Genomic DNA, 25,705 nt, shown 5'->3' on the forward strand with positions numbered 1-25,705 from the left:
GTATTTTATGTTTTGGTAGGTAATCCTCAATTTTAAAAAAAATCTAGGTTTTGCTAGCATATCTTATGTATAGTCTAGTGCTAAATATGCCTTGTCCAATCACAAACCCTGTATTACTTCCTCCCTCTACTTTCTTCGCTTAAATATGTGATGCTGCACTTAGCTAGAAAAAGTAATGACACTGTGTTAATTGGGTCTACTACAAATTTATGTAACATAATATCAACTATTTCAGCAATGTAACCTTTCACTACCTGGTAACAAATTCTCTATCCCAGTCACCATGACAACTTTTCGAAACCTTTTCATCTTTTCTCAAACCTCTCAATGTCGCCCTCCCTCCACCTCTGATAAGGACCTTACCTCTTTCTTTACCAAATCAACTGAAGCTATTCACAAAGTTATGTCTTTTTCTCTTCTATTCATTTCATGCCTCTTTGACACCATCTCTCACTATATTTCACCCCTCTCGTCTCTGAAGAAGAGGTGACTCTTCTCATTGCCTAAGCAAACCCCTCCGGGAGTATTCCATCCTTTCCTGAACATCCTGGACAAACTTCTGTAGCCAGAATGGACTTTGTTTTCTTTGAATGACTCAGCTCGCCTCGTTGAGCTTCCCTGGACGCTGGGGCTTGCTCTTCCGGGGCAGGACCAGAGCTTCCTGTGTGATGAGTCGTGGCGCTGGCTGAGGGGAGGTGTGTTAATGTGGTCTACGCTGGGGGAGGGGCCAAGTCAAGAACCAATCGGCCCTGGTCATTCAGGCGGCGCTTGATGATGTCAAAAACTCTATAAGAGGGAAGAGGACAGCTTGAAGATCCTCCTTTCCTTTTCCGGTTGGAGCCAGAGACACCTACAGCCGAAGCTGAGCTGCCGGTAGCAGAGCTGACTAGAGGCTAGTGGGTAATCTTCTTACCGTAGAGGGGAAGCATGTATACGATTTTGCCTTATACCATCTCGCTTCTCTGTGGCCTTCTGATTACCCTTGTAAGGCGGACTTATTGGGCCTGGAAGCTTTTGATGAAAATATCAAAATGGGGACGCTGGTTTGTGGGCTTGTTATTGTGGAGTGTAAATACATGCTTTAGTTCTCCTGCCTTCTGCCTAGAGAATTCCTTATATCCTGCGGTTCCGGACCTTTTAGGCACATATGAGATTCTCTTTGAAATCATAAATTCTGCCTTCCTAATATAACTTCCCTCACTATCATTTCCATTCTCTCGACTGAATCTTTTCCTGCTGTACAAATATGTCCACATTTCCTCAGTGCTTAAAAAATGCTTGCATGATCTATCTGACCATCTCCACTAGCTATCATCACCCATTTAAACACTTGTTTTAGTTAAACTCCCAAAGTTATCCACTTCCTTTCCTCTCACTCTTTTCTAAATCTTTTTGCAATCTGGCTTCCAAGCTCCCCATTCAATTAACACTGAGTGCTCTCTCTCTCTCTCTCTCTCTCTCTCACCAATGATCTCATAACTGATAAATACTGGCCTTTTCTCACCCCAACCCTTTGCTTTGCAGCCTTTGTCACTAATATCATCTCCTCCTAGATACTTTCTCTTCTCTAGGTTTTAGTGACACTATTTTCTCTTGGTTCCCCTCAAATATATACAATTCTTTCACAATCTCCTTTGTCCGATTTTCATGGGTAACCTTTAAGACTCTGTCCTGAGTGTTCTCTTCTCTCTCAATTGGTAGTTTCATCAGATCTTGTGGGTTCAATTATCATATCTATGAAGATGCCACCCAGAGCTATATATCCACCTGAGTCTTTCTCCTGAACTCCAGTTCCTCATCATCAACTACCTTTTGGATATTTTTAATTGGAGGGCCCTTATAGGCTTCTCAAACTGAACAATTCCAAATAAAAAATTATCTTTCCTCCAAAACTCTTCATTCTTCTGAACTGTTGAAGGTACCATCATCCTCCTAGTCACCCAGTCTCAAAATCTAGGTGTCATCCTCAGATCCTCACTTGCATTCATTCCATATCAGTTTCCAAATCTTGGCATTTTACCTTCACAACATCTCAAGGATAAATCCCCTTCTGTCTATTCAAGCAGCCATCTCCCTAGTATTCTCATTTCCTTTCCCCTGGATCACAGCAATAGCCTTCTATTTGGTCTCCTTGAACTCCAATCCACCCTCTACAGAGTTGCCCAATATATTTTTTGACTATGAAACATGTTTCCCCACCACCACACTCACACCCACACCCCCCCCCCCCGCCCCACACACACACTCACCAGGCCCAGATACTCAGTAAACTTCAGGGACTTTCTATTACCTCTAGGATAAAAGATGGAGTGTTTTGTTTAGAATTTAAAGCTCTCTAAAATCTAGCACCTTCCCACTTTTCCAGTCTGACATTTTATACCTCTTTTTCAGAGTGTTATTTTCTAATGTGCTGTTCCCCCTCCCTACCCTAATGAAAATCAGTACAAAGTCCCTGTAGAAAAGATACACAATTTCATATTCTTTTCTTGATAATTCTGTTTACTGTACTTGTATTTCTATTGTTTGAGGTTTTTGCAAGTTAAATAATTTGTTGCTCACTTTTGATTTTCTTTGTAGGAATGCTTTGAATGCTTCTATGTTAAAAGTCCATCTTTTTCATTGGTGATCTGGTTCAGATTTTCAGGATAAATTGAGTTGCAGCTTGAATTCCTTTGTTTTTTGTTCTTTATTCATTCTCATGAATTGTTGTGTCTGTAGAATAATCTTATTTTATTGGAATTGCATTTCTTTCATATTTAAAGTCTTTCATCTGCCTGCTTGCAAATTTTTTTGTTTCTTTATTGAAACAGTAAATTTAACTACTACATTCCTTAGAGTATGAAGCATTTTTTTCTTGTAGAAGTCTGTGGATTCTAATAATCAATGTTTTGTTGTCCATACTTAAAAGTTTTAGACAACTTTATTGTGTATTATTTCATAAAACATGCATTCAGGTTATTTGCTCTGTTCTTCTGGAAGACCTGTGATGCTTAAAATTTAGCTTCATTTATTTTGACTTCAAGATTAATCAAGCTGGCTTCTAAAGAACCTACAAATCCTTTTTAACACTGTTACCTTTTGTTTCTTTTCTGCCAAATTGACTTCTGCTTCAGTATTTGGTCTTCCAAATGTCTGTCTCACTTTCAGCCTCTACTTTCTAGAAATTCTTCATTGTATATTTAACTCTTCCTATTTTGTGATTTGTTTCCATTTTAAATTCTGCAATGAGTTTGAATGGTGACTTAAAATTCATACCTAATTTTTTAAAAAAAGTTTTAATTCTGTCTTTGGTTTGCACTTGTCATTTCATTGACGTAGGAAACTTCGTACCGGTGGAAATCAGCACATACTCTTCACACTCAGGTTTCAGGGAGTTACCTGAGGCCACTGAGCAGCTAAAGTGCTTTCCCATGGCCAAGCAGTCAGCATGCATCATTGCAGAACTTGAATCCAGGTCTTGTTGATGTCAAGGCCAACTTCCTATCTGCTCTGCAGGGTGGCCTCTCTTTATTTCTCTTTTGGAACTTCTGGGATTTTTTTTTTTATGGTGTTCCTTTACTTCTGGGCAGTCGTCAGGATTTTCTTTTCTCATCAGGTAGCTTTACTTTATTTACCTTCAGATTTTGATACTTGTTCAGTACATTGTTTTTTCTTTGAGGTCTTATTCATTCTTCATTCTGCCTTTATGATCCTCTCTGCTGGTTTATCTGCTCATAAGCTAGGATTTTATTCGGATTTTTTTCACTTGAACTTTTGGTCTTTCAGCTTTTGTCTTGTATTCCCAACTGCCCATTTCTGGTTTCCTTCCTCACCCCTTGGCTCCTTCCTCTGCACTTAGTTTGAGCCATTGGTTGTCTTCAGTTTCTCCATATTTAGGGATATCAGGGTCAGCCAGACTTGGGTCTTTACCCAGGGCAAACTTAGGGGTGAGAGAGAATGGCGGGGGGTGGGGAGGAAGGGAGCACAGAAAGAATCTGTTCCTGCTTTGTTTCCAGTCTCCTCTTTCTTTCTTTCCCTTCAGGCTTTGCCTGACTGTTATAATTTGGTCATACATTTTTTTTCTTTTTCTTAATAAGCTTATCTTTAGAAGTCTAAGCAGTACTCTGGAATAATCTGATTAGCTTATGAAGTAAAAATTTAATTTCTAAAGAGTACTGCATCTAATATGTCACTATTACTATATTTGATCCCATCTAAATTGAACCTATTATAATTACTAGCTTAAATCTACATTTTTTCCAAAATTAGAATAAAGGCAAAGGACTGCAAATACCAATTGAATATGATAATTAGAACATGATACTAATGAAGCCAGGGTCATGAATCTTATGTGCCAGTAGCTTTCCACAGAGTAAATGTTTTATTACATGGGCATAGACTACTTTTAATTTTGATTGGCTATATCTCACAGATAGAAGTTGCTTGTCAAATGAAGGACTGAACAAAAGAACAAAAGAACAAAAGAACAAACCTATTACCACTAATTGGAAAATTAGTTCTACTATATTATCTCATAGACAGTGAGGTAGAAACATAACCTTGATATATGGATGACTGTGCTTTTTAAAGAAATAAGGATCAGAAGAATCATCTTTTTCATTATAAAATATTGTAATTTTTCTTTCTTCCACTAGAGGAAGCAATAGTATAACTCTTACCATTTGGTGGATAAAAGACGGCATAATCTTCCATTCCTAGTTTTCCTATAAGAAGACCACAAAGATATCAATACAAATAAATGAAGAAAATTACCTATTTGATTAATATATTCTATTAATATAGTAATGACAAATAAATATTTATATTGTTACAATAAAACTGCATTATTTAACACTCTGGAATTATTTTGTACAAAGATTTAGCAAACTTTTTTTTTAATGAAGTCCAAATAAACATTTGAGAAGAAATTTTAAAAATAATTAAAATGAGTGATTTTTTTTTACTATCAACTACTTAAAAATATAATTTACATATAATCAGCATGCTTATTACAAATAATTTTCATCAATTTACTAAAGTTCCTCAAACAACAACTCTTATCAAGCAACATTTCTTGTTTATTTGAGTTTTGGTGTAGTGTACTTTAATATGGTAACATTTCCTTAAAATACTCTATAATTCAGATTTCTACCAATACCAAGTAGTACTTCTCCTAAATTATTACAGATTCATGAGGTCTTACTGTATATTTGGATCCTATAAAAATTAAGATTTAAAGTTATCTTTACTCAACATCTTAAAATACTACCCCTCTTGACAATGATAACTGAGCCCCAACACTCAAAAAACTCTAAAGTAGTTAGAAATATGTCAACAAGTACTGACTAAGTACTTCCTATGTGCTTAAGACCTAATGAAAACTAGATATCTGGAAGAATTACAAGATATGATCCTTGCCTTAAAGATACTGCAAGAGGGAGACATGAGTAGCATACAAGAAACAATACATTATGCAATTAATACCTCAATGAATTCACAATGTTATTGACGTAGGTACTCCCTTCGTTGGTGCCAACTGTAACTCATCCAAGACTTTCTTTCTTATTCATGCCCTCCAATAATTTCTCCATAAGGGAGTATTCCAATGTCCTGAAGGTTATTCTCTAGGGTTTTTCATATTTCATGGATACTAGTACAGTCCTTATGCTATCCACCTGGTATCCTTCACAGAAGACCTTTTCTGGTCAGAGCTTTCCAGGATGTGATCTTCTATGCCATCTCCTATGGTTAAGTCATCGTTGATAACAGACTGATGTCTACTTACATGAACCATGCATTTCTCTCCTTGCCTGCAGTCAGTTGCAATTGAGACTTTTTTGAGGTCATGGTGTGCCACAATAACATTACCAGAAAAAATAATGCTATTAAAAATCTGGAGAGAGAGAGAGAGAAAGGGAGAGAGAGAGAGAGAAGAAGAAGAAGAAGAAGAAGAAGAAGAAGAGAGAGAGAGAGAGAGAGAGAGAGAGTGTGTATATAGGAGACAGAGAGAGCAACAGAGAGATACAGAGAGACAGAGAGGCGAGAGGGAGCGTAACATGGAATGATTGAAAGTGCTCTGCAGTTTCTTCTGACTCATTCCCTTAGTGAGCTGCATACCAAATAGCAATTAAAATTGTATTAAATGGTTTATGATATAATTTCAAGTTACTTTGCCTTCCTGGGACTATGACTGCAGGGGTAGGCAAGAGCTAATGGAAGGAGCAGGGTCACAAATGTGGACATTTTACGCGAGGGAGAGGCATGGAAGCGAGAATGAACATAATTTGTTTGAAGAACAATAAGCAGACACTAGTTCGATAAAGCAAGGGGAGTGTGGCTTATGAAAGACCTTGAATACCAGAATGAGCTTGGATTTAAGCCATCAGGTTATAGGAATCAAGTATCAATTTTTGAGGAAAGGAATGACATGATGAAAATGGTTTTACGAAGATTAATCTGGAAGGAAGGAAGGAAATAAGTAGTTATTAAGCACCTACCAGGTGCTGGGCACTGTGCTAAGCACTTTATGAATATTATCTCATTTGATCAGTGTAACAAGCCTGGGAAGTAGGTGCTATTATTATTTCCATTTTACAGTTAAGGAAACTGAGGCAGGCAGGGATCATATAGCTAGTAAGTATCTGAGGCCAGATTTGAACTCAAGTCACTCCAGGACTAGTGCTCTATCCACTACACTACCTAGTTATATTTAAGCATCTGCCCAGAATCAGGATGCTGCATAAAAAAAATAGCTGAGAGTAGGAAGTGGTGAGAGAGATCAGGCTAGAGACTATTACACCAATCCATATGTGAGGGGATGTGAGTCTGAATCAATCCATCGACAAGACATTAAAAATCATATAGTACCACTTCCTCATTTTGCAAATTAGGAAACTAAGGCCTCATTGGTATCTACTCACCCTCAACATAAAACTTAGAAAATCCTATACATATGGCAGGCTTTTAAAGAATGTCCACAGAGCTGAGTATGTAATAATGGGGATTCCTTTTAGGTATAGGTTAGACTAGATAGCCACAGAGTTCCCCTTCTCCTGTCAAATTCTGTGAATCCATGAGTAGCAAATGTAGCCTGTTAAACTGGCCCCAGGTTTAGACCATTGTTTCCCTACTTCATTTAAGACTTAAATTCTTCAAACCAATTTTTGACAAGAGATAAATAGTAAGGGAGGTGGTGGGAGGGCATTAAATAGGAAAGAAAAGAAAAGAAATTTTTAAATTTTGTTTAACAGGAAATAAGGCTTCTGTGGTTTTTAAGTGTATTTCAAGGGCAGAGTTAATTTAGAGTAAGAAAATTAATCCATACAATTCTAACTGTTCTATGAAAAGCTAAATAAGAACTTTAACCACAGTAAAAATTTCTGATAAAACTAGAATTCTGCAAAAAACAGAAATAATTTTTGGCAAATCTGTATAAGATGTACCAAAAGTTTTAGTGCACCTTTAAGCAATTAAAGCTTAAGTCTCAAAAAAAAAGTTCTCTTCTTATCAATTACATTTTTACCTCTTATGTATGACTTTGGTGGTGAAGCACTATTGTAGGCAAAGTGTCCTAATACAGATGTATCCCGGGAGAAACATAGTAATACCTGTGGAGAATATCAGAAAAAGAAAAACTGAAGCAGTTTTATAAAACCAGTTAATTCAGTACACTATTATCGGAAATCATTATTTGCAAAACGGAATCCACGCCCTGTATTGGAATACTTGTAGTAGTTTCCAATACTTTGGTATGGAAGTGATCAGTAGCCAAAACTAGTTGCTGTTTTTTTAAGATTCACAGAATTGTTTTATTTTCAAACTTGTGATTTTTATTGGCTATATTTATTGGTATATGTTTTATATCACTTTAATTTCTTAAAATTCCCTCCAATTTTCCCTACTCAGACATTCCTTGTAACAAAAAATTAAAAAGTGAAGAAAATAAAAGCAGTTCAGCCTAACCAACCAACACATCAACCAAGTCTGGATTATAGGTTATATTATACCCACAATCTCCCACTTCGGCAAAAAAGTGAAGGAAGTCTATTTTCTCCTCTCTTCTTAGGAGCCAATTTTGGTCATTATAATTACACAGTATTCAATTTTGGATCTTTCTTGCTGTTTTTCTTCCTACTTATATTGCTGTAGTTGTATATACTGTTTTCTTGATTCTGTTTTCTTCAATCTGTATCAGTTCATATATATTTTCCATGCTTGGCTGAATTATTCACAGAATTTTAAAGCTGTAGGAGACCTTATAGATTTTTCACTTCATACCATCAGTCTTTCAATCTCCATTTCATCATCTGTAAAATGAAGAGGTTGGACTAGAGAATCTCTAAAGCTCCTTCCAGCTCTAACATTTTATGATTCTATTCTACCCAGCACTTTAACAATGGCAAAAACTGCAGGCTAGTAACAAGTCATCACCAGGATAAGTCATCTCCTTGACGCTAAATATTTTCCTTACAGATAAAACCTGAGAAAACAGTAGTTGCAAAAAAGTGAGAATGGATAGCAATCTTCAGAAGTAATTGAAAAATATTACAAATAAATGCATTATCAATCCCACAAAAATTAACTGGTTCACCCCACAATAAAGAATATGACAGTCATGCCTCCCTATCTATCTTTTCAATTGGTACTACTAAATTAAAGAAGCCCAAATATACTTAATAAACAGAAGGAAAACAAGTTACCAGAAATTAATATTACTCTTTCAGTCAAATCAATTTGCACATTCTTTCCCTAAATAGTGACTGAATCAGAGTGATCCAGAAGTACTGGTTGTTCCAAATTAAATTCTGCGCAAATGGGCAGTTCTGACTAGTTTAATAGAAAATTACTATAGGTACAGTTTTTAGAACTTCTGTCCCTGTATATAACCAAAGTTATGGGAAGACCAAATAAAAAATGATTAGAAAGGAGAGGAAAAATATAATGGGTTTCTTTTACATACAAAGTTTTGAATTTTCTGAGATCTCTCTCTGTCCTTACTTCTTTTAGACTACTTACCTAGCTACCAACACCATAGTCACCATTCCACTAACAACCGCACAGAAAAATTCAGTGGGAAAAATTAAATGGTAAAGCACTTGGCAAACCTCAAAGTGCCATATAAACTTTAGCTATGATTTGGGATAGGGTGTAATAGAAAACAGGTGGAGCCCAACTCTGACACTTCCGAGTAAGTCATCTAACTTTTCTAAACTTTGACTTCTTCATTTGTAAAAACAGGGTCAGTAACAATGCCTTCCTCTCTTATTGGGTTGTCATGATAAGGCATATGAGTGATTATTAGCACTAACAACAAATTTTATGCATTTGAGTACAGTTGTGTACCTTTCACATCAACTACACAAATTAAAAGCTCTCTGAGTTCAAAGACTTTGTTTTTTTATCTTCTTAACTCTTTATTTTGCTAGCACAGAGCTCCGCACAAAGGAGACACACAGTAAATGAAAGCCACCAGAGAAGGAATCAGTGAATGAAATGCTATTAAAAAAATCCGTAGACATTCTTAGTAGAAAAAGCACTAGGGTTGCAGTCAGAAGACCTGGCTCTGAAATTATCAATTCTATAACCACGATCAATTAAGTTGACACTTCACTGCATAATAAAGGGACATGGAAAAAAAGACTATATAAAAAGCAGTTTAGTATTGTTTATTGTAGGATCACAGAGATCTATAATCCTTAATTGTCTGTAAGCCCATCACTATATTAGAATCACAGAATGGTAGTGCTGAAAGGAACCCTAGGGATTATCTGCTCCACTGACCTCATTTTATAAATGAGGAAATGGGTATAGAAAAGGCCAAGTGTCTTGACTGAGATCATACAACTAGTTAGTGGTCTACATATACTAAAATCCAGGTATCTTCTTTCTAGTGGGCCCTGCAGTCTCGAATGTGACAGCACCATTCCATTTCCTGCCTTCATGTCGTTGTACGGGGAGTCCCCACATGCTTGGGATGGACTTTCTCTTTACTTCCACATCTTGGAAAACCTAGAATCCTTAAAAACTCAGGTTGGTCTAGGGCCACTGAGAGGCCTTTTCTGATCTCCCCAGTTAGCAGGGCCTTATTTACTTGGTACATATAATATTGATATACGTGTGCCTCTTGTTTCATGAAATAGAACATAAGCTTCTTCAGGGAGGAGACTTTCATTTTTGCCTTTTTGTCTCCAGCATTTGGCACAGTATCTGGCACCTAATAGGTACATAATAAATGCTGATTGTGCGATGCTCACAATGATGACCCTGAGTCATCAAGGTTAAATTATGCTAACTGCTACTTAATGTCAATGAAATGTATGATATGTTTTAGAAAGACTACCAAAATTTTCAAAATATCTGTGTATGTCATTAAAATGGTAAACTTCATTTATCTAAATAATTTACTTAAGCTTAACAACTCATTCTGAATGATGCTGAATAAATGAGGCATTTATGTTTGGGGATCATAAATTTGGAGCTAGAATGGACATTAAAAATCATATAGTACCACTTCCTCATTTTGCAAATTAGGAAACTAAGGCCTCATTGGTATCTACTCACCCTCAACATAAAACTTAGAAAATCCTATACATATGGCAGGCTTTTAAAGAATGTTGAATTTAAATTAATGTTTTGGAGAGAAAACTTAAGGGAGGAAAGTGAAAAGATAAAAGCAAAAAAAGAAATAGGAAACAAGAAATTAAAACAGGATTAAATAAAAATAAAACAGGACATGGAGATGCTCTCTTGAAAAGAAGAAATGTCATGAAAAGAAAAGTGTCAAGCACTGTAAGTGAATAAAAGAAAGAAAAATTCCAAATAAATTGAACAATACAAAATCTTGCAATTTGTGGCAAATTAATTTCAATTGCAACAGGTTTTTAAAAATTGTCTTTGAGTAGCCTGGATTTTCCTATTTCCTGGGTAGCTAGAATTTCTGCTGCAAATATACTGAAGGGAGGTAGGTTTCTGCAGACAAAGGTCTATTAGAATTACCCTAGTTTACTGTATTGTCATAAGATGTGGCAGGGCACTTAAGAACGATTTCTATGACAAACATCAACTTTTAAATTAGCAACAGTAGGAACCAGAAGAAGAGCTTTGTTTCTGATCTTGAAAGAGGAGGTATCAACATTATTAGCAATGCCAGATGTTCAAATTAACCCAAATCAATGAACTTGGTGAAATTTTAGAAATCTATATCGTTGCTGAGTATTTAGAAAAAAAGCTTTCTCACAGACCTCATTCACAGTAAGTATGAAACTATACCTTTTGTCTAAACAACCTCCGATCTTATAGTATAGTGTAATTCTCAAATTAAAAGTTATTTCCTTTAATCACAGGCTAAACTACATATAAAGAAGTATATATCCAATTGCTACTAATGAAAAGATCAAAATCTTGGGCATAGTAAGCATTTAAAGAGTAAAGTTTGGAAGATTAATTTGTTTAAAAAAAAAAGATCATGAAAAGTAATTCAGTTTTGGTGGCCATAGAGTGAGCTAGGCTGTCAGGGAGTCATACCCCATCCAGCTTGTTGCCCCCACCCAAGATCCTTGAGAACAAAATCTGCCTCACTTTTTCTGTTTGCATCCCTAGAGCTTAGATCAGTGCTTGGCAAATGGTAAACACTTAAGAAATGCTTTTTCATTCATTCAATTTATATCTTTCAGAAAATTTATATACATCTCTCATTTCTTACTAGTATTAATAATGCCTTTATTCCCTTCCATCATTGCTAAACTCTTGAATAATCTGTCAGTACTCAATGTTGTTACATACCCATTAGTTACTCTCTTCTTAAACTTTTACAGAATCTATGACACTTTCCAGAAACTGTTCTCAGATCACCAGTGACATCTTAATTGACAACTTTTTTCAATGCTGGTTATTCTTTCTCCTGGATACTTGGTTTCAGACACCTCATACTCTTGTTCTACCTCTCTTCACCCGTTTTCTTACCAAAGAGCTCTCATCAGTCTTCTCACCTGCTTATGTTTTCTTTGCTTTGGCATTCACATTTACTTCCATGATGTGAACTATAACATCTATGTAAATGATTCCTAAATCTTTATTTGGGCTTCAAATTTCTATCTCCTACTTCTTAGCCTTATATATCTACCTTACTACTACCTCCAACTCAGCACCTCCCAAATGGACCTCATTATCTTTCCCTTCTTTTTACCATGTCTTTTTTTGGGGGGGAGGGGGCAAGGCAAGGCAATTGGGGTTAAGTGACTTGCCCAAGGTCACACAGCTAAGTAAGTGTGTCAAGTGTCTGAGGCTGGATTTGAACTCAAGTCCTCCTGACTCCAGGGCCAGTGCTCTACTCACTGTACCACCTAGCTGCCCCTATATCTTTCCCTTCTAAATATCATTTCCCTTTTCACTTTACTATTTCTGTCACAGAACTATCAGTTAGAAGATTCTCATTTTTGTAACCTTTCAGTCATCCTTCCCTTACCAACTTCTACTAATTTCATCTTCTTGGCATCTCCACCCTTCGCTTCCTCTTAATTCACATAGCAACCACCATAGACTAAGACCTCAATATCACACACTTTACAATAGCAAAAGATTTGATGGGCCTTCCTGTCTCCTCCTTCTCCTCATCAATACAATCCATCCCTCACACCACAGAGTAATTTTTCCCCACTCAGAAATCAAGTCATCAAGAGACAGAGTAGCCAAGTATGTTGAGGTCTGGGTCTATTATCAGAAAGACAAAGGTATAAATTCTGTTTCAAACATTTAAAAATCATGGAGAAGTCATGCAACCTTTCTCAGTTTTGGTCTTGATTTCCTCATCTGTAAAAAAGGGATAATAGTAACATAGACCTCAAAGGACCAAATAAAACAGTGTCTGTAAAATGGTTTATAAACTTTAGTATGCCTCAACAATTATGATTACCATCTTCACACCACTAATTGGCTCAGAGGTCTTCAGTGAAGTCTTAATTACCAGCTGAAAGAAGTTCAAAGTTCTTGCCTGGCAATCTGATACCATGCTGCTTTTTTAACCTCATGCCATGCCACCCTCTTCCACTGAGGGGGAGCTATGTGTATCACTCTCTGCTCTGAACATACACTGTGCTCTTATGCCTCTGGGCCTTTGTTCACACTGCCCCCTATGCTTGGAATGCCCTCCCTTTCCTTTTCTTCACCTGGTTGAATTTCTTTCCAACCTGCTACCATATCCAAGTTTTTCTTGATTCTCCTGAAGACTTCACATAACACCTCATTTTGAAATTCTCTAATGAACTTATTAAACATCACTTACAGCATATGCCAGTTGACCCTCACCTAAATTTTATACCTATCCAACTGGCTAGCATAGTGCTTTGCACGCAGCAAGTATTTAACCAATGCATTGCATTACAGTATTTCTAAGAGTGTTGTTAAGCTGGAGGAAAAGTAAGATGTTACCTAGAAGGGCAACTAAATGGTAAACCTAATCTGCCAGTACTTCTGTTTTCCCAAAGCCAAAGGAGCAGTGGGGAGTCTAGGAAGGTATTGGTAAAATGGTAGTTCATGACTAGTGTATCAGGTACATTTGGACGTGCCATATTGTGGCATTAATAAAAAGATTATTAATCATTGTTATACTGAATGAAAGCCCAATTACTTTACATGTAAAGGTACAATTATAGCTCAACTATAAATTTGGAGAAAAAATGTTTGCCAATAATAGGCCTATCTATTTTTGTTGGAGAAATTTTCTTTAATTATGTACAAACTAAGTGAAGATTATCCTTCAGTTGAGTATAAGTTGTTTATAGATAGCAATGATTTCCTTAATTTTTAACTGGAGTACTTCAAAATAATAAGACATCTAGCATATCTACATATAGCATATAGCATAAATACACTTAAAACTTCTCCATTTTGCTAAAGTTTAAGAACTATATTTTCTTCAGTGAAATATACTAACAGAAAGTAAAATTATTTAAGCAATAAAAATCATATAAATGAGAAATGTAAAAAGACCTAATTAAGCTCTTTATTAGTATAGAACTACTTCTATATCTTTTATTTTCTAGCATTATTACCCAAACATATTTGGAAAACTTCAAAAGATTAGTTGTCAGGAATGTTTCCCTGCTCTCTCCTCCTCCCCCAATACTCAGCACTATTTGTTGTTGCAGATTTCATAAAGTCCAGCGCTTTGGGTTAAACTGAATATTTAACACTATTGATGGCAGTGTCAGTACTCCCACCTGCAAACTCAGGGGAATAATGGAAACAAAATCCAGAAACAAGAGACTTCTGCTGGTTCCTACTTCTTGCCTGATTTAGAAATTCCATCATCTCTTACCAATGCACCTGTAAGAAAGAAAAAGAGGTGCCAGACCTAGGATGCATTTGGACCTCCATCAGACTATATTCATGGGCACTGAAATGTTTACGGTTACCACCTCTCAGGAGCTGAAGAGCAGTAGGAACAATGTGAAAAGACTTCTGGGTACACAGTAACTCCCACTGACACAAAACCTATTGCATTTCAGCTCCTCTGTGTTCATTCAGATTTTCTCAGAACATCAATTTCCCCCAAATGTAGTTTACGAAGTTTAGGCATCTTATTAACTCTTACAGGCTATCAGAGCCTGGGCAAGCACAAACCTAAAAGTGCTAATATCTGATTTGCTTAATGAATGAAGGGCACCAAGAGGATATATCAGAACAAGTTTTAAAACTTAGCTTCAATTTAAAAACATCTGATGAAATGTATTAGTTTTTTATGCGAGGTATTCTACTCATAAACAATAATGAAATAATATGACTAATTAAAACTCAAAAGCTGTCACACAATGAACACTCAATCATTAAACAACAAATGAAAAAATTGAATTAATTTGATAAAACACAATACTTGATTATATTGAATGTTTATCTTCTAACTTCAATACTTCAAAAGATCTGTGCTTTCATTAATGTTGGTATTCATTCCACTAATAGAGTTCTTCATGCCACTATATATGGTTTCATTAGCCTTCGTGGCCAAAAGTTTGAACTTAAATTTTTGTCATGGGCCACTTGGGATTTAGAAGGATAACTCCTCACATATCAATCAACTACTGGACCTATATTTATTTAAAATCCCAAATATCATATGACAGTTTATCTTAAGTGCTTAGTTTCCTTATCAGAAACAGAACATAATAAAATTGTTAAATTTATCAAAATGTTGACAAAGTAATGTTAAAAGGCATATATGACAGAATTACAAATATACAGGCACATATCTACATATATAGTTATCTAAAACTATACACTGTTTTAATATAAATGTAAAAAATAATAAACGTATCCAACTTTATTTCAGTCTTAGTGATAGACTGTCTTACTCCCACCCATGGATGGGACATTAAACATTTTATTTCATATACAGCTCGAACCATGGAAGTTCAGAGGGGTGATATGGCCTAGAGCATGGTAAGGAAAAGCAAATATACCTCCATGATTATTGGTAATTTGATATTCAGAATTATGTTTACACATATCCCTTCTCAAGGAAAAACCTGTAAATGGTAAACACAGGATTCCACCTGTCATATCAGTTACATTAAATTTCAAATTAAAAAGAGTAGAAATCACATAATAGTAACACTAGGGATACAAAAGTGGGGGAGTCCTCTAACCTAAAGGAACTCACAGTCTAATGGGAGAAACACAATATATACAGGATAAACTGGAGGGTTTCAGAGAGAAAACACTAGCATTAACAGGACCAGGAAAGGTTTCCTTCAGAAAGAGGGATTTTATTCAAGGTTTGAAAGAAACCAAAGAAGGAAGAGGCAGGGACAAGGAGGGAGAGTATTCCAGGAATGGAAGGACAGGAGGACAGTCCATGAAAACTCACTAAGTCAGGAGACTGAGTGTCCTATAGGAGGAACAGCAAGGAGGCTGGTGTCACTGGCTTACAGAGTATGTGGAGGGGAATAAAGTGTAAGAAGTCTGGAAAGGTCCAAAGGGACATGGTTCGGAAGAATTTTAAAAGCCAGACAGAAGCTTTTATATTTGATCCTAGAGGCAATATGGAGCTCATGGAATTTATTGAATAGGAGTGACATGGTCAGATCATTACTTTAGAAAGATCAATTTGACAGCTGAGTTGGGGGTATATTAGAGTGGGGAAAAGACTTGAGGCAGGGAGACCAACCAGAAGTCTACATGTGAGATGAGGTCAGCACTGGGGTAGTGTCAGAGGAGAGAAGGGGGGCTACTATGAGATGCAGCAAAGGTAAAATTGAAAAAATCTGGCAACTGATTGGATATGGGGAGTGAAGGAGAATGAGGAGTCAAGAATAACATCCAAGTTACACTAGAAACACTTAAACACTGGTACAGATAAACTACTAGCTTTTTGTTTGAAACGTTAATTGTAATCCAAGAATCAAAAAGGCTTATCTATGTGCTTTGTTTTCTACTTTCATAGTTACTATTCAACTGTAAGACTCCTTGAAGGAAAAATCCTATCTTATTTATCTTAGTATGCTGCATAGCTTAACATAGTGCTTTATAAACAATAGTTGCCTAATAAACATTGACTTAACTGAAATAATATGAACTTGATAATCCTGGTGCTTCCAGACCTAATGGGAAAAAGTTTGTCGATTTCAAGCTTTTCCAGCTATACAATGAAGAAGCTGAGCTGGGGACAGCAAAACATGCCATTACTGCTCACTGGACAACATTTTAATTTTTTTCAGTTAACTCATTTATCAATTAACAAGTATTTGATAAATATTTACAATGTACCTAGGTACTATGCTGGACTCTGGAGATGCAATGATAAAAACCAAAAAGTCCCTGTCCTTGAGGAGCTTATATTCTATTGGGGGAGACAACATGTTTGATCTCAAAGAATTTTCCATTACCAAAACACTATTACTAATGTTGGCACAAGAAAATCTTTTAGGCTGATTAACTTTATTTAACTAGCAGATTTTTAAGTCTATATTACATGTTAATTTAAATAATATTGTATCACATTAGCTTATTTTTATAATATACAACTTATAAAATATCCTACCATATTTAGAGATAACCTTTCATAATGGGGCAAATGGGACCCAGTAAAATTATAGTATAAGCACTGTAAATCAGCATTCATCAATCATTCTATTTTCAAGAACAGAACTTGTGATTGTAGTAGGGCAGAGCCAAGATGGTGGCTGGAAAACAGGGACTCACTTAAGCTTTCCCCCAAATCCCTCCAAATACCCATAAAAAATGGCTCTGAACAAATTGTAGAGCTAGAGAACCCATGAAATAACAGAGAGAAACAAGTCCCCAGCCCAGGACTGCCTGGATGGTCGCTGGGAAGGGTCTATCGCACCATACTGGGAGCAGAGTGGAGTCCAGCATGGACCACGCCAGGAACAACCAGGCTGGGAATAGATCAGGTAGAGTAGGCCTTAGGGCCAAGAATCACTGAGCTGTAGCAGCTACGAGACTTCTCAATCCACAAATGCCAAAGACAACTTAGCAAGTCAGTGGGAAAACTGCTTGATCTGAGTGAAAGAAGTGAGAAGTGTGTGGTCCGGCCCCAGCCCCAGGGCAATGAGGTGGTACAGTGACAGCAGCAGGAAGCTCCATTGGCTGCTTCCAGGGCTCCAGAGGTGGCTGCTTCTGGCCCCAGGCCCACCCAGTGAGAGGAGTCAAGCCCTGGATCAGAACAGGAGCACAGGGAGTGCTTTGCTGGTGCAAAGGCAGGGTTCTTTTGCTTTGCCCTGCTTGGATCTGGGTTGCAGTCCTGGTTAGCAGATCTTGGGGGAGGAGGGGCACTGGTGTGGCAGAGCTTGCTGTGTAGAAGTAGCTCTGAAAACAGCAATGCAAGACTCCTGAAGCTTGGGACTAAGCATTCTCCATGCTAAAGGCAGTCATACCCCAACAAAAAGCTCAAGGGTCAAGGAGTTGGCTGGGAACATGAACAAGCAGTGGAAAAGGACTCAGACTATATAATCTTTTTTTGGTGACAAAGATCAAAACATATAGCCAGAAGAAGTCAACAAAATCAAAGTGCCCACATCAAAAGCCTCCAAGAAAAATATGAATTGGTCTCAAGCCATGGAAGAGCTCAAAAAAGATTTGGAAAAGCAAGTTAGAGAAGTAGAGGAAAAATTGGGAAGAGAAATGAGAAGGATGCAAGAAAACCATGAAAAACAAGTCAACAACTTGCTAAAGGAGACCTAAAAAATACTGAAGAAAATAACACCTTAAAAAATAGACTAACCCAAATGGCAAAAGAGATCCAAAAGGCCAATGAGGAGAAGAATGCCTTAAAAGGCAGAATTAGTCAAATGGAAAAGGAGGTCAAAAAGACCACTGAAGAAAATACTACCTTAAAAACTAGAATGGAGCAAGTGGAAGCTAGTGACTTTATGAGAAATCAAGATATTATAAGACAGAACCAAAAGAATGAAAAAATGGAAGACAACGTGAAATATCTCCTTGGAAAAACCACTGACCTGGAGAATAGATCCAGGAGAGATAATTTAAAAATTACTGGACTACCTGAAAGCCATGATCAAAAGAAGAGCCTAGATTTCATCTTTCAAGAAATTATCAAGGAGAACTGCCCTGATATTCTAGAGCCAGAGAGTAAAATAGAAATTGAAAGAATCCACCGATCACCTCCTCAAAAAGATCTCAAAAAGAAAACTAGGAATATTGTCGCCAAATTCCAGAGCTCCCAGATCAAGGAGAAAATACTGCAAGAAGCCAGAAAGAAACAAATGAGTATTGTGGAAACACAATCAGGATAACACAACATCTAGCAGCTTCTACATTAAGGGATTGAAGGGCTTGGAATATGATATTCTGGAGGTCAAAGGAGCTGGGATTAAAACCAAGAATCACCTACCCAGCAAAACTGCATATAATACTCCAGGGCAAAATATGGACTTTCAATAAAATAGAGGACTTTCTAGCCTTCCCGATGAAAAGACCAGAGCTAAACAGAAAATCTGACTTTCAAATACAAGAATCAAGAGAAGCATGAAAAGGTAAACAGGAAAGAGAAATCATAAGGGACTTACTAAAGTTGAACTGTTTTGTTTATATTCCTACATGGAAAGATGATATTTGTAACTCATGAAATCTTTCTCAGTATTAGGGTAGTTGAAGGGAGTATACATATACATATAGGCAAAGGGCACAGGGTAAATTGAATATGAAGGGATAATATCTAAAAATAAATAAATAAATACAATTAAGGGGTGAGAGAGAAATATATTGGGAGGAGAAAGGAACATAGAATGGGGTAAATTATCTCACATAAAAGTGGCAAGAAAAAGCAGTTCTATTAGGATGGGAAGAGAGGGTAGGTGAAAGGGAATGAGTGAATCTTGCTCTCATCAGATTTGACTTAAGGAGGGAATAACATACATACTCAATTAGGTATCTTACAGGAAAGTAGGGGGGAAGGGGATAAGAGAGGGGGTTTGATAGAAGGGAGAGCAGATCAGGGAGGAGGTAAACAAAAGCAAACACTTTTGAAAAGGGACAGGGTCAAGGGAGAAAATTGAATAAAGGGGGACAGTATAGGTTGGAGGGAAATATAGTTAGTCTTTTACAACATGACTGTTATGGAAGTGTTTTGCATAATGATATATGTGTGGCCTATGTTGAATTGCTTGCCTTTTCAAGGAGGGTGGGTGGGGAGGGAAGAAGGGAGAGAATTTGGAACTCAAAGTTCTAAAAACAAATGCGCAAAAAAAGAGTTGTTTTTACATGCAACTGAGAAATAAGATATACAAACAATGGGGTATAGAAATCTGTCTTGCCCTACAAGAAAGTAAGGGGGAAAGGGATGGGAGGGGGAGTGGGGTGACAGAAGGGAAGGCAGACTGGGGAAAGGGGCAATCAGAATATATGCTATCTTGGGGTGGGAGGAGGGTAGAAATGGTGAGCAAATTTGTAACTCAAAATCTTGTGGAAATCAATGTCGAAAACTAAAAGATATTAAATAATAAAACAATTTTTAAAAAAAAGAACAGAACTTGTAAGTATCGAGAGCTAAAGTCAGCAAAGACTGAATTATACAATCAATAAAACGACTAAATCACTTCCCTCAGATACAAAAAAAAATTGCTACTACTTCAACATTTATTAAAAGGTACATGCCACCAGAAATTATCACATAAAGTTAATCTTATCGTAAAGGCTATAGGAAAAGATGTTCATGTAATTCTATCTTTTCCTCGCTCATTGAGGGAAAAAAAAACCATTTTGCTCTGGAGATGGGGCATATGGATCTTTTACAAGGGAAACACCATCATCTTATAAACATACAGAAAATTGTTATGAAATCCACTTTGGCCTTATTGATTTTTTGCAACTTGCATTCACAAACAGGCTGGTTCTTGGTTCATTTAGTCAGCAAACATTTATTATGTGCCTACTACTAGTGGTGCACTATATATTAGATCTTGGGGGAAGGGGCATGCAAAGAAGCCTAAATAGGAAATAAAAGATTATGTATACAAATAACAGACTATGCATATAAATTACAATATGATAGGATAAAAGCACAGTGGATTGTGATGATAGATGATCAGTTCTAGCTAGGGAAAAAATTAGAAGTTTCACGGAGGAGATGGCATCTGAACTTGGCCCTGATGAATGGGCAAGACTATCATTAGGTAGAATCATATAAGCAAATGTGTGGAGATGGGAAAGAGTATCTATAGAAAATCCCACCATGTAAAGTACCTAAGGTACCATTGTAAGATATCCCACTGTGTGAATCACTGACAAACACTAGGTACATCAGGAAAGTATAACAAATACAAATTCAGGAAAAAGTTCTTCTATATAATATCTTCAGCAGAAATTTATTCTTGTTCTAAAGGGATAAAATCAGGAGAAATAAAATACACACATGAAGCAATAGACAAACAAAAGTAGCTAAGAAGTAGGATCCTACAATGAGTGACCACTAGTGCAAAACATTCTTTGGTCACAGGAATGAAGCGCAAAGGAGCACAGTCACAAATATAGGTGAAATTAAATTGTCCTCAGAAGTAGAAAAATAGTTTCTACTATATGGAAATTATGAATATTCCAAAAACATAAACCTGTTATGCAATCATTATTGGGAAAGAAGAAATATCAACTTTGTGTTTTTTTTCTTAACAGCTATTAATCTGTGATCAATATAGCCATGGAAATTCACTTATTTTGCCTTTATCTCATAAAGTAAATGGCATCTTTACCTCTGATATCTGATGACATAAAGAAAAGGACAATTGTTTTCAGACCTGAGAGGTTACAACCAGATTGATTTTTTTATAAAGAAAAAGCATTGATTTTATATCAAAATCTTATGAGAAAATAAGCAGAAACAAAAATTTTTATTTCTTACCAAGGTTTAAAAGGCACTCACTCATATGCAGTCACATCCTAATTAAATAAAAATTGTTTCCAAGTTGGTTTTTTTTTGCTTTATACCTGCAAATAATATTTACTTTTCAAATTTCAACTCCTGTGGTGTACTAGTAAATTACATCTTTATGAAAGATTCTGATTTAGCATCATCTTCTATCTTAAAAAAATAAACAAACCCACCCTAACAGCTGTAACTAATTTACATCTAATCAAGCAAAAATTGCTATATGTATTCTACATTACTTCCATGACATTTATGCTGACATCCCAATCAAATTCAAATTAGTAAATTTGCATGTCTAATCTACTTCTACTTTAAAAGGAAAAAAAATCCATAATCTAGGTAATTCCACATAAAAATTAGTTTCTCATTTGTGATAAAATATTTCAACAAAGATGAAATGACCTAGAGATAACCAGTTACAATATCATTGCTTGCATAATCAATTGGTAATGGTGTTTAGCAAGTTTAACTATTTGTCCTATTACTCAGTAAGGTATTCTCATGAAGCAATGATTTTTCTTGAAGAGGTTCTTCTAGTCATGAAGTAATGTTTCCTCTGAAGTCTGACATTTATTTTAATCACTTGTACCTATGATAATGATTAATATGCTGCCAGTTTCTATCTCCAAGTCTATTTTGTAGTACAAAAAAAAATCATCAAAAATGCACTTGTTTGGAGACTTGTTTTCTTTCAACTAGTCCCTTACTATGGGCAAAAAGTTTAACTTGTTCCAAATTGAGAATATTTTATTTGATCATTAAATAAGCAAGGTTTGGACTTCAGCACTGCAAAATGTTAATGATAAATATCTCTTAAAGTGGCACAATTTAACTACTAATTGTACCCTGAAAAAGAAAACATTGATTCTTTCTAACTTACCTGATACAAATAATCTTCAAATACAAAATAGTAATCGTCATTGCTGGCTGTCAGCTTCACATCCTATAATTAAAGACAGAATGTACTGAAAAGGCCATAGACCATTTATTTTTCTGAACAGGAAAATCACACCATTAAAGCATAACCACTAAAATACACACACACACACACACACACACACACACACACACACGCACACACACACACGCACACACGCACATCCAAATAGCATCTGTGATTTCATTCATTTCAGAAACTACTAGTAAGCTAATATCCTCTGGCAATGCTGGCAAGCATCTAGGCTACAATTTGTTGAAAAGTGAAGTGCTCAAGTCACACAGTAACTGAATGTAGAAGGTAAAATTTGAATCCAAGTCTTCCAGACTCTGAGGTGGGCTTTCCATCTGCTGTGCAAAAGTTGCCTCTCACAACAGTATACAAATATATTTAAATATAACAAAAATTTCACTTACCTTCAGCATGTTTTACAGACACACAAAATTACTCAGAATCACAAAATTTTAGGGTCTTCTGGAGTAATCAATTTGTACTTTGATCTCCTCTACAGTACCACCAACAAGCCAATTTTTGGAGACCTTAAGTAAAGGAGAACCTAAGGCAGTCCATTCCCCTTATGAAAAGGACTGATTGTCAAAGTTTTTTCTTATGTTAAGGCAAAAGCTATCTTGTTAATTTCTATCTAGTTCTGCCTTCTTGAATTAGGCAGAACAATTCCTATTTTAAATGATAGTAATTCAATCAGTGATTCCGTTATTGCTATATGACATTTACTTTATTATTTTAGTTTGACCTTTTGCATATTAAACATGTTCATTACTAACATGTACACCCTTAATAAATGGTCAACATCTTTTATTTTTAGAAGTATGGACATCCTTTTTTTAACGCTTTTGAAATTATTTCAATTCTAGTCTTGGTAGCAGAGAAATTTGGATGTAATCATAATTAAGTTGTTGAAAGAAATGTACTGAAATCTATGATTCTGTATTATTCCTTCACACCATTCTTCTGTCTCTTTTTCTCCCTAATGTAGTATTTAAAATCCTTTACCTTCTGGCTCTAACTTAACTTCTAGACGGCTTTCACATTACTTTCCCCACATATAACATTCTATCTCCTGCCCTAGAGTCTTTGCATAGGTATTTCCTATGACTCTTCACCTTGGCCCCTTAGGTTGTTGAACTTCTTTCAAAACTTGGCTCATACCTTCCCCTCTATGAGGCTTTTCCTGATGTCCTCAGTTGTTAGCAATTTTGAATTTACTTTGCACACTTTTATGTTGATTTATTAATATACATTCTTTTCCCATATAAAATACAAGCCTTAAAGACAGGGACTCCAAGCTTAGAAGAGTTGTTACTTGTACAAACAGTAGGAACAGAATGCTTATCGAATTTACGTAATTTTAAAACACTTATTTTTTTCATGCTCTATGAAACTTTAAAACAATAAAAATATATCAATGACCATTACTAAAGTGAATAATTAAAATGTCCCTTTACTTATAATAGTGCTTATATCTATTCATATATGCCTATATGCTTTGTATGGATTTTAAGTCTTTAGTAATTTAGTAGATCTGTGATCTCACCAAGAACATGTGTACATATTACTCCAACTATGCAGATTGCGACCCATCCATCTTTCTGTCTCTTTATCTTATGCAAATCCTGCCCATATCTTCCCATGAATCCACTACAGTGCTTCCATCTGACATGTTGGAGGCCTTATTCTAAAACATTTGAAATTACCTAAGTACTAGGGCAGCACTCAAGCTGCCCACCTGCTGTATTCACTCTCCTTTCCTTAAAATAACATCTTATAGATGATATCCTTTAGGCTACTTCCCAGATGGAAGTCATCAATGGAACATGTTACAGCCCAATAATACCCAACAGAGTCCTTCCATTCATTATTGTGTCATTCACCATTTTGATTCTTTCTAGACTGTGGGATTTTTAAATTTGAAACCATATAGCATAATATAAGAATACTGACTGAGAAAAAGTAGATAGGTCTGTGCTTTAGGAAACAGCTGGAAATTATTTGAAATACCATGTAATTTCTTTCAGTCTGCTCTCTTAATTCTATTCAAGAATGTGCATAGTTCATCGATGTCTGTCCAGCACATATGAAGTAATTTAATCACCTGTACATCCAACTAGCATATTATAATTTAGATTACAAGCATTCTTCTTTATAGAATGAAAGGTTTAGAGTGGCTGTAGATCTTACTTAAGAAGTTCTGTAGTATTCTAGGGCCTGATGCAAACAACATGATGCCACCTAAAATTAAGAGGAAATGGAAGACCTCATCATCTATACTGTGAATAGTGAAAAAGAATATTGATAAATCTACTTGAAGGCCTAATCGATTTAGTTTCTATTCCACAGTATGAGATGTAATTCCCCATTTAGAGTTCCCTATTCCTGTCAGAAGCTTTACTCATGCTTCAGAAAACTTTACGTAAGATAGATGTCATAACTTGCTGATGTAAAATATTCCATTAATCAGATGCTTTCATAATATCTCAGCCAATGAGTGAAAAGAATGTCTGTTGTTTAAGATTGTGTAAACAGATCATTTCCTTAATTTCTGACTATCAGTTCCCTATTTTCAACCAAGGCCAATCAGAAATTGATAATGTCCATGATTTTGTAAATTTTGTTCCTCTTTTATGTTCTTTATTGACTACAAGCTTTGTTAGTCACCATTCAGCACCCTTGGTTTCTGAGGGGACTTGGATATCATTTACTGGCAATTGCTAGGCTTGTTAATAAATTGGTATGTGTGGATTTTATTGCCTTAGACTTCGATTGATTTCAAACATGACAATATGGGATTTCTCTTCCACCTGGCCATGGAACATCTTCCATAGCAATAACAAATACCTTTATTAGGTAAGTCTCTGTCTAATGTCATGTTCGAAATAGAACATCAAATATCAGAAGATACATGATTATATTGCCCTGGAATTACAGTAACAACAAAGTTATCCCTATGGTTTTACCTATCAAGGCATCCAGGATGATATATAGCAATATTAGCATATTCATGGAAAACAACTTAATGGAAGATCATGTTTAAGGCTGAATTTTTCTCTTATGAATTAAATGATTTTTTATGCTTAACAAATGAAGTGAGATCTTGTATGTTCTGAAATTTTGTCACTCATATAACTCTAAGTAGATGGTCATTATAAAAGCTTGATAATTCCCTTCTCGTGTTTTTATCAGGATACCCCTCAATGTGATGTACATGTGAAGATCATTCTCACAATATCTTATAGAGATGAGAAAATGGGCATTATGGGTTGGTTGTTATTGATGTTCTCTTAATCACCTTTCTTTCAGCAGTGATATAGTCTATGATTTTTTTCTAATCATTGGATACCCATAATCATTTGGAACCAGTCTCTCAATAACCTCGA

The 25,705-nt window shown here is 35.9% G+C and overlaps 1 protein-coding gene across 2 annotated transcripts in view; it reads right to left on the reverse strand.

The window, feature by feature from the left end:
* TBC1D19 (TBC1 domain family member 19) overlaps positions 1 to 25,705 on the reverse strand; it is a 114,793-nt gene that overhangs the window by 31,394 nt on the left and 57,694 nt on the right. For both annotated transcript variants that reach the window (XM_036764702.1, XM_036764703.1), the window contains 3 exons: positions 22,254 to 22,316; positions 7,502 to 7,586; positions 4,659 to 4,703 (listed from right to left, as the gene is read on the reverse strand). In XM_036764702.1, coding sequence (XP_036620597.1) covers positions 4,659 to 4,703; positions 7,502 to 7,586; positions 22,254 to 22,316 — 193 coding nt within the window. The remainder of the gene's footprint in view (positions 1 to 4,658; positions 4,704 to 7,501; positions 7,587 to 22,253; positions 22,317 to 25,705) is intronic.

This window comes from Trichosurus vulpecula, chromosome 6 (genome assembly GCF_011100635.1).
Source record: "Trichosurus vulpecula isolate mTriVul1 chromosome 6, mTriVul1.pri, whole genome shotgun sequence".
Classification (NCBI taxonomy): domain Eukaryota; kingdom Metazoa; phylum Chordata; class Mammalia; order Diprotodontia; family Phalangeridae; genus Trichosurus; species Trichosurus vulpecula.